At 50.0% G+C, this 10,446-nt stretch overlaps 1 protein-coding gene across 2 annotated transcripts in view; it reads left to right on the top strand.

The window, feature by feature from the left end:
• prom1b (prominin 1 b) overlaps positions 1 to 5,688 on the top strand; it is a 124,310-nt gene extending 118,622 nt beyond the window's left edge. For both annotated transcript variants that reach the window (XM_045216402.1, XM_045216401.1), the window contains one exon: positions 5,011 to 5,688. In XM_045216402.1, the coding sequence (XP_045072337.1) occupies positions 5,011 to 5,029 (19 nt within the window). In that variant the 3' untranslated portion in view covers positions 5,030 to 5,688. The remainder of the gene's footprint in view (positions 1 to 5,010) is intronic.
• The last annotated feature ends 4,758 nt before the right edge of the window (positions 5,689 to 10,446 follow it).

Below are 10,446 nucleotides of genomic sequence, written 5' to 3'. Positions count from 1 at the left end.
AGGGAAAACAACATTATGACTATAACTACTGTTCCCTGAAGGAGGGAAAACAACATTATGACTATAACTACTGTTCCCTGAAGGAGGGAAACCAACATTATGACTATAACTACTGTTCCCTGAAGGAGGGAAAACAACATTATGACTATAACTACTGTTCCCTGAAGGAGGGAATACAACATTATGACTATAACTACTGTTCCCTGAAGGAGGGAAAACAACATTATGACTATAACTACTGTTCCCTGAAGGAGGGAAAACAACATTATGACTATAACTACTGTTCCCTGAAGGAGGGAAACCAACATTATGACTATAACTACTGTTCCCTGAAGGAGGGAAACCAACATTATGACTATAACTACTGTTCCCTGAAGGAGGGAAAACAACGTTATGACTATAACTACTGTTCCCTGAAGGAGGGAAACCAACTATGGGGAGTCGCACTCTCGCCACTTTGATTGAAGAACTAAAATCACGCCTGACAAGGCCAATGAACTCTGCGCCTCGCTGGAAGCCCACCTTCCACAGGTGATAACCCTGAGGCCCGGATTAATTCCTTCAATTCAGTACTGCTCTTCACCAAGCCCAGAACCGGGTGGCGCGGGGCCGAACAGGTGTTGTACCTCATTTCCCTCCTTCGGTGAACAGTAGTTATAGTCATAATGTTACATTCCCTTTCAGTCAGTAGTCTCGGTACAACACATCTATGGGGAAATACACTAAGTGGACACCTGCTCGTCGAACATTAAAATGGAGTTGGTTCCCCCTTTGCTGCTATAACAGCCTCCACTCTTCTGGGAAGGCTTTCCACTAGATGTTGGAACATTGCTGCAGGGACTTGCTTCCATTCAGCCACAAGAGCATTAGTGAGGCCGGGCACTGATGTTGGGCGATTAGGCCTGGCTCGCAGTCGGCGTTCCAATTAATCCCAAAGTTGTTTGATGGGGTTGAGGTCAGGGCTCTGTGCAGGCCAGTCAAGTTCTTCCACACCGATCTCAACAAACCATTTCTGTATGGACCTCGCATTGTGCACGGGGGCATTGTCATGCTGAAACAGGAAATGGCCTTCCCCAAACTGTTGCCAAAAAGTTGGAAGCACAGAATCGTCTAGAATGTCATTGTATGCTGTTGCGTTAAGATTTCCCTTCACTGGAACCATGGGGCCTAGCCCGAAACATGAAAAACAGCCCCAGACCATTATTCCTCTACCAAACTTTAAATTTGGCACTATGCATTTGGGCAGGTAGCGTTCTCCTATTGTCCGCCAAAGCGTGATTCATCACTCCAGGGAACGCATTTCCACTGCTCCAGAGTCCAATGGCGGTGAGCTTTCCACCACTCCAGCCGACCCCTGATCTTAGGCTTGTGTGCTGCTGCTCAGCTATGGAAACCCATTTCATGAAGCTCCCGACGAACAGTTCTTGTGCTGACGTTGCTTCCAGAGGCAGTTTGGAAGTCGGTAGTGAGTGTTGCAACCGAGGACAGACTATTTTTACACTCTACGCGCTTCAGCACTCGGCGGTCCCGTTCTGTGAGTTTGTGTGGCCTACCACTTTGCAGCTGAGCTGTTGTTGCTCCTAGACGTTTCCACTTCACAATAACATGTGGACACTGACTACATGGAAACACTGATCCACTAGAAATAACACTGAGGCCCAAACTAATACTGAACACAAACTAATACTGAACACAATCTAACACTGAACACAATCTAACACTGAACACAATCTAATACTGAACACAATCTAATATTGAACACAAACTAATACTGAACACAATCTAACACTGAACACAATCTAACACTGAACACAATCTAATACTGAACACAATCTAATATTGAACACAATCGGATACTGAACACAATCTAATACTAATACTGAACACAATCTAATATTGAACACAATCTGATACTGAACACAATCTAATACTAATACTGAACACAATCTAATATTGAACACAAACGAACCTCTCCCTCTTTCTCTCTCTCCCCCTTTCTCTCTCTCCCCCCTCTCTCTCTCTCTCTCTCTCTCCCTCTCTCTCTCTCTCAATCCATGTTGGGGAGTAGTGAACTACATGTAGTTCAACTAATAACCCAAAGCCATTGTCCCCAGTAGTCATAGGGCGTATGCACTGGCGACAACGCACTGTGTGACCCAGCTGAAATGTGTCTAAGCAGAGCCGGAACCCAGTGAGTCTAGCTCAAGATCCAGAAACAGAACGCGCTGAGAGGGAGCCGGAACCCAGTGAGTCTAGCTCAAGATCCAGAAACAGAACGCGCTGAGAGGGAGTCAGACAGGTCTTTTTCTGGTTTCTTATGAAGACTAGAGACTGAATACGGGACAGTAGAATGGATGTGTGTAACGTTGCTTGCTCCCACGACTCCGCCGCAACCAGCCAATCGCTGTAATAGCCGGCGGCTCGTGAACATTCTGAGTTTGTAGACTCTGAGGTGCTTGCTGAGGGCACGTAGGTCTCAGAATGGGACGCAAAGTCCCGTCCCTTTCGGAAACCAGGAAATACCGTCTGTACCAGCCGTCCTGGATCTTCAACGGATTGCCTGCTTCTGGAGACGGGAGGATATTTCCTCTCTCGAAACGGGCGCTGAAGCCTCGGGAACAGTCGACGTGATGACGCTGCAGAAGCGTGGAGGGACGAACATCAAGTTGTAGCCTGTACCCCGACGTAGCAGGCGTAAAAAAAAACGCCTGGAACTAGATCCCCTACATACTGGTCTTGTCGGTTCTGTTCTGTTCTGTTCAACCAATCCAGTAAATGAGGAGGAGTGTCTCCTTGTTAATGTCCAAAATCGGAAGTCACGTCACAGGCTCGCTTTCCATTTCCCCTGAAAACCCGGAACATCTGGTTGTTGGGGACTCTGCAGAGGCTACTATTCGCATTGTCCAGGGCGACACGGCGCATGCCCGCCATTGGTCGGAGCAGACAGCGAGCCTCCCATGACTCTGAAGGGGCGGGACGCCACCTTGTGGACAGGGAGAGATTGGTTCCTCTTCCATTTCCACCACTCTTGACAACCGTGTGTCTGAACATGGAGAAGGGAACTCACATGCGGGAGACAACAGCGGAACTCAGGGTTAAAGAAACGATGTTATGCCTAAAGTCCGGCCCACTCTGGGCTCTGTGATCAGTGTCGTACCCTGATTGGCCACCTGGGGGAACTGTTGTCACAACGAGCCTCAATCGGTTAAGGCGGTTAGACACGTTCCGGTAACCGGCTGGCACCCAGCATTGGACCGCACGCAAAAAAATTAGACTCAGTGCTCAGGGGGCTGTTTCCTCATCAGACTCGTGCCAAGGACCCTTCCTCCAGGGGTTACCTGAGCCAAGCTGGGGGAAAGGAAATAGGAATGGGGTTGCCATGACGCTGGGGGAAAGGAAATAGGAATGGGATTGCCATGACTCTGCGGGAAAGGAAATAGGAATGGGGTTGCCATGATGCTGGGGGAAAGGAAATAGGAATGGGGTTGCCATGACTCTAGGGGAAAGGAAATAGGAATGGGGTTGCCATGACGCTGGGGGAAAGGAAATAGGAATGGGGTTGCCATAACGCTGGGGGAAAGGAAATAGGAATGGGGTTGCCATGACGCTGGGGGAAAGGAAATAGGAATGGGGTTGCCATAATGCTGGGGGAAAGGAAATAGGAATGGGGTTGCCATAACGCTGGGGGAATGGAAATAGGAATGGGGTTGCCATAACGCTGGGGGAAAGGAAATAGGAATGGGGTTGCCATGACTCTGGGGGAAAGCTAGGAAGTTTCACTCGCCGGAAGTTATTCATGCTAGCGGATGCTAGCCAGGAGGCTTTTAAGGCTAAGTTATAGGCAGGAATAGATCAACTCTGATAGATAGATAGATAGATAGATAGATATAGATAGATAGATAGATAGATAGATAGATAGATAGATAGATAGATAGATAGATAGATAGATAGATAACCTCTGCGAGTTAGCCAACCTGGCTGGCACGCTATGCAGCGCTTGTCAAAGTCTACGTAGGACCGGATCACCGAGGTTGGACCGGACCCTTCAACAACAAGTCTGGGAAGAGAGGCAAGCGGTGGGGCGTACCCACCGAACCTGGCCGCCCTCTCTCTTCGAGTAGCCACCCGTAACCGGCAACAGAGAACCTGGCCGCCCTCTCTCTTTGAGTAGCCACCCGTAACCGGCAACAGAGAACATGGCCGCCCACTCTCTTCGAGTAGCCACCCGTAACCGGCAACAGAGAACCTGGCCGCCCTCTCTCTTCGAGTAGCCACCCGTAACCGGCAACAGAGAACCTGGCCACCCTCTCTCTTCGAGTAGCCAACCTGTGAGAGAACCTGTGCCTTGGAGTATGGGGACAGCCGTGGACAAGCCACTGCTACTGATACCGTCCCCTAGTCCCACTCAAACTGATTCGAGCACGAGCACCACAAAGCATCTCTTCTGTCATTGGTCACTCTTTTGTCTTTCTCTCCTCCTCTCCTCTCCTCTCCTCTCCTCTCCTCTCCTCTCCTCTCCTCTCCTCTCCTCTCCTCTCCTCTCCTCTCCTCTCCTCTCCTCTCCTCTCCTCTCCTCTCCACCTAATCTCCACTCCACCTCTCCTCTCCTCTCCTCTCCACCTCCTCTCCTCTCCACCTCCTCTCCTCTCCACCTAATCTCCACTCCTCCTTCTCTCCTCTCTCCTCTCCTCTCCTCTCCTCTCCTCTCCTCTCCTCTCCTCTCCTCTCCTCTCCTCTCCTCTCCTCTCCTCTCCACCTAATCTCCACTCCACCTCTCCTCTCTCTCTCCCTCTCCTCTCCTCTCCACCTCCTCCTCTCCACCTCCTCTCCTCTCCACCTAATCTCCACTCCTCCTTCTCTCCTCTCTCCTCTCCTCTCCTCTCCTCTCCTCTCCTCTCCTCTCCTCTCCTCTCCTCTCCTCTCCTCTCCTCTCCTCTCCTCTCCTCTCCTCTCCTCCCTCGTGTATTTTGATGCTGTTAATAATGTTAAATGTTCTGTTGTCTTCCTCAGGGGCCAAGAGAACTGGTAGAGAAAGAGAACAAAACAACAACAACCAAAGAAGACAGAACTGTGCTGATCTCCGCCCACAACAACCCCTCACCTGATTGGACAAGGACCTTAGCTGCCAGCCAATTACAGTAGCCCAAATGATGCCCTGTACGTTAAATCGCCCAATCACAACACTAGTTCTGTCTGACATTACCATACTTTCTGAACATTTCACCTGTGTGAACATGTTGGTGGATTATTTCGATATAGTTTATTTTATATATTATTTTAGACAACAGTGTTCTGTTTGTTTCTCCTCAGCTTAACACTGTAACCACTGACTCACATCAATGACGTGTACATTTTATACGCTTTCAATACCTTTGAAAGTTTTATATATTTTTTAACATAATATGTTAGCATGTTAGCGGACGCTAGCTACCAAACCATGTTAGCATGTTAGCAGACACTAGCTACAAAACCTTGTTAGCATGTTAGCTAGCGGTCGCTAGCTGCTTGTTGATTGACAGCTGTAACCCATCGCATGACGCAGCTGTGTTGTCACGGCTGTGATGTCATTCTGTGATGTCGCAGCTGTGATGTCATATCTGTGATGTCACGACTGTGATGTCACGACTGATGTCACTGCAGGCTCTGAATCTGTGAATAAAGATTTCAGTTCGCTGAGTTATGCTGTCTCCGCTGTCTTTCTGTCTCCGCTGTCTTTCTGTCTCCGCTGTCTTTCTGTCTCCGCTGTCTTTCTGTCTCCGCTGTCTTTCTGTCTCCGCTGTCCTGCTGTCCTGCTGTCTGTCTGTCCGTCCATCTATACATGTATATACAGTACCAGTACCACATATGGAATCATGTAGTAACCAAAAAAGTGTTAAACAAATCAAAATATATGTTATATTTGAGATTCTTCAAATAGCCACCCTTTGCCTTGATGACAGCTTTGCACACTCTTGGCATTCTCTCAACCAGCTTCACCTGGAATGCTTTTCCAACAGTCTTGAAGGAGTTCCCACATATGATGAGCACTTGTTGGCTGCTTTTCCTTCACTCTGTCGTCCAACTCATCCCAAACCATCTCAATTGGGTTGAGGTCGGGGGATTGCGGAGGCCAGGTCATCTGATGCAGCACTCCATCACTCTCCTCCTTGGTCAAATAGCCCTTACACAGCCTGGAGGTGTGTTTTGGGTCATTGTCCTGTTGAAAAACAAATGATAGTCCCACTAAGCGCAAACCAGATGGGATGGCGTACCGCTGCAGAATGCTGTGGTAGCCATGCTGGTTAAGTGTGCCTTGAATTATAAAGAAATCACAGACAGTGTCACCAGCAAAGCACCCCCACACCATAACACCTCCTCCTCCATGCTTTACGGTGGGAACTACACATGCGGAGATCATCCATTCACCCACACCGCGTCTCACAAAGACACGGCGGTTGGAACCAAAAATCTTCAATTTGGACTCCAGACCAAAGGACAAATTTCCACCGGTCTAATGTCCATTGCTCGTGTTTCTTGGCCCAAGCAAGTCTCTTCTTCTTATTGGTGTCCTTTAGCAGTGGTTTCTTTACAGCAATTCGACCATGAAGGCCTGATTCACACAGTCCCCTCTGAACAGTTGATGTTGAGATGTGTCTGTTATTTGAACTCTGTGAAGCATTTATTTGGGCTGCAATTTCTGAGGCTGGTAACTCTAATGAACCTATCTTCTGCAGCAGAGGTAACTCTGGGTCTTCTATTCCAGTGGCGGTCCTCATGAGAGCCAGTTTCATCATAGTGCTTGATGGTTTTTGCGACTGCACTTGAAGAAACGTTCAAAGTTCTTGAAATTGAATGTCTTAAAAGTAATGATGGACTGTTGTTTCTCTTTGCTTATTTGAGCTGTTCTTGCCATAATATGGACTTGGTCTTTTACCAAATAGGGCTATCTTCTGTATACCCCCCCAGCTGTCGCTGGGCAACACAGACTTTCAACTCCCTCCAAAGATTTTCTATGGGGTTGAGATCTGGAGACTGGCTAGGCCACTCCAGGACCCTGAAATGCTTCTTGCGAAGCCACTCCTTCGTTGCCCGGGCGGTGTGTTTGGGATCATTGTCATGCTGAAAGACCCAGCCACGTTTCATCTTCAATGCCCTTGCTGATGGAAGGAGGTTTTCACTCAAAATCACACGATACATGGCCCCATTCATTCTTTCCTTTACACGGATCAGTCGTCCTGGTCCCTTTGCAGAAAAAACAGCCCCAAAGCATGATGTTTCCACCCCCATGCTTCACAGTAGGTATGGTGTTCTTTGGATGCAACTCAGCATTCTTTGTCCTCCAAACACGACAAGTTCTATTTTGGTTTCATCTGACCATATGACATTCTCCCAATCCTCTTCTGGATCATCCAAATGCACTCTAGCAAACTTCAGACGGGCATGGACATGTACTGGCTTAAGCAGGGGGACACGTCTGACACTGCAGGATTTGAGTCCCTGGCGGCGTAGTGTGTTACTGATGGTAGGCTTTGTTACTTTGGTCCCAGCTCTCTGCAGGTCATTCACTAGGTCCCCCCGTGTGGTTCTGGGATTTTTGCTCACCGTTCTTGTGATCATTTTGACCCCACGGGGTGAGATCTTGCGTGGAGCCCCAGATCGAGGGAGATTATTAGTGGTCTTGTATGTCTTCCATTTCCTAATAATTGCTCCCACAGTTGATTTCTTCAAACCAAGCAGCTTACCTATTGCAGATTCAGTCTTCCCAGCCTGGTGCAGGTCTACAATTTTGTTTCTGGTGGGAGAACATGCACAATTGGTGGCTGACTAAATACTTTTTTTCCCCACTGTATATTTTGATTTGTTTAACACTTTTGTGGTTACTACATGATTCCATATGTGTTATTTCATAGTTTTGATGTCTTCACTATTATTATTATTCTATTATATTATTTATTCTACAATGTACAAAATAGTAAAAAATTAAAAACCCAAACTTTGGACTAATCTATGGAATTCACAACTGAGAATACAGATATGCATCTGTTGGTCACAGATAATGTACCTTAAAAAAAAGGGTAGGGGGCATGGATCAGAAAACCAGTCAGTGAGAGGGAGAGAGAGAAGGGAGGGGAGGGAGAGGGAGAGAGGAAGAAGAGAGGGGGGAGAGGAAGAAGAGAAGGGGGAGAGAGGGAGAGAGAGGAGGGAGAGAGGAAGAAGAGAGGAGGGAGAGAGAGGAGAGAGGAAGGAGAGAGGGAGAGAGGAAGAAGAGAGGGAGAGAGGAAGAAGAGAGGGGGAGAGAGGAAGAAGAGAGGAGGGAGAGAGGAAGAAGAGAGGAGGGAGAGGGGGAGAGAGAGAGAGAGGAAGAAGAGAGGGAGAGAGGAAGGAGAGAGGGAGAGAGGAAGAAGAGAGGGAGAGAGGAAGGAGAGAAGGAGAGAGGAAGAAGAGAGGGGGGAGAGAGGGAGAGGAGGGAGAGAGGAAGAAGAGAGGGGGGAGAGAGAGGAGGGAGAGAGAGGGAGAGAGGAAGAAGAGAGGGGGAGAGAGGGGAAGAAGAGAGGGGGAGAGAGAGAGGAGGGAGAGAGGAAGAGAGAGGGGAGAGAGAAGAGAGAGGAAAGGGAGAGAGGGAGAGGAGAGGGAGGGAGGGAGAGAGGAAGGAGAGAGGGAGGAGGAGGGAGAGAGAGAGAGAGGAAGAGAGAGGGGGAGGAAGAAGAGAGGAAGGAGAGAGGAAGGAGAGAGGGAGAGAGAGGGGGAGAGGAAGGAGAGAGGGAGAGAGGAAGAAGAGAGGGGGAGAGAGAGGAGAGAGGGAGAGAGGAAGAAGAGAGGGGGAGAGAGAGGGAGAGAGGAAGGAGAGAGGGAGAGAGGAAGAAGAGAGGGAGAGAGAGGGAGAGAGGAAGGAGAGAGGGAGAGAGAGGGAGAGAGGAAGGAGAGAGGGGGGAGAGGAAGAAGAGAGGAAGGAGAGAGGGAGAGGAAGGAGAGGGAGAGAGGAAGGAGAGAGGGAGAGAGGGGAGAGGAAGGAGGGGGAGAGAGGGAGAGAGGAAGAAGAGAGGGGAGAGAGAGGGGGAGAGGGAGAGAGGAAGAAGAGAGGGGAGAGAGGAAGGAGAGAGGGAGAGAGGAAGAAGAGAGGGAGAGAGGAAGAAGAGAGGAAGAGAGAGGGAGAGAGAGGTAGAGAGGAAGGAGAGAGGGAGAGAGGAAGAAGAGAGGGGGAGAGAGGGAGAGAGGGGGAGAGGAAGAAGAGAGGGGGAGAGAGAGGGAGAGAGGGGAAGAGAGGGAGAGAGAGGGAGAGGGGGAGAGGAAGAAGGAGGGGGAGAGAGGAAGGAGAGAGGGAGAGAGGAAGAAGAGAGGGGGAGAGAGGGGGAGAGGAAGAAGAGAGGGGGAGAGAGGGAGACAGAGAGGGAGAGAGAAAGGAGAGAGGGAGAGAGGGAAGAATAGGGGGAGAGAGGGGGGGGAAGAAGAGAGAGGGGGAGAGGGGAGAGAGAGAGAGGGGAGAGAGAAAGGAGAGAGGGAGAGAGGAAGAAGAGAGGGGGAGAGAGGGAGAGAGGAAGAAGAGAGGGGGGAGAGAGAGAGAGGAAGAGAGAGAGGGGAAGAGAGGAAGAAGAGAGGAAGGAGAGGGGGAGAGGAAGGAGAGGGGGGAGAGGAAGGGAGAGGGAGAGAGAAGAAGAGAGGGGGAGAGAGGAAGAAAAGAGGGGGAGAGAGGGAAGAAGAGAGGAGGGAGAGGGGGAGAGAGAGAGGAAGAAGAGAGAGAGGGAAGAGAGGGAGAGAGAAGTAGGGAGAGAGAGGGAGAGGAGGGAGAGAAGAGGAAGAGAGGGGAGAGAGAGGAGAGAGGGAGAGAGGAAGAAAGAGGGGAGGGAGAGAGGAAGAAGAGAGGGAGGGAGAGGGAGAGAGGGAAGGAGAGAGGGAGAGAGGAAAGAGAGAGGGGAGAGAGGGAGAGGAAGGAGAGAGGGAGAGAGGGGGAGAGAGGGAGAGAGGGAGAGAGAGGGAGAGAGGAAGGAGAGAGGGAGAGAGAAGAAGAGAGGGCGAGAGGAAGGAGAGAGGGAGAGAGGAAGAAGAGAGGAGGGAGAGAGGAAGAAGAGAGGGGGAGAGAGGGAGAGAGAGGGGGAGAGGAAGAAGAGAGGGGGAGAGAGGGAGACAGAGAGAGGGAGAGAGAAAGGAGAGAGGGAGAGAGGAAGAAGAGAGGGGGAGAGAGGGAGAGAGGGGGAGAGGAAGAAGAGAGGGGGGAGAGAGGGAGAGAGGGAGAGAGGAAGAAGAGAGGGGGAGAGAGGGGGGAGAGAGGAAGAAGAGAGGGGGAAGAGAGGAAGAAGAGAGGAAGGAGAGGGGGAGAGGAAGGAGAGAGGGAGAGAGGAAGAAGAGAGGGGGAGAGAGGAAGAAGAGAGGAAGGAGAGGGGGAGAGGAAGGAGAGAGGGGGAGAGAGGGGGAGAGGAAGGAGAGAAAGAGATGAAGGAAAGAGAGAGAGAGAAGAACCAGTAATTACAC

This window comes from Coregonus clupeaformis, unplaced genomic scaffold, assembly GCF_020615455.1.
Source record: "Coregonus clupeaformis isolate EN_2021a unplaced genomic scaffold, ASM2061545v1 scaf0703, whole genome shotgun sequence".
Classification (NCBI taxonomy): Eukaryota; Metazoa; Chordata; class Actinopteri; order Salmoniformes; family Salmonidae; genus Coregonus; species Coregonus clupeaformis.
The sequence above is the reverse complement of the archived record's forward strand: the minus strand, read 5'-3'. Positions and strand labels throughout refer to the sequence as shown.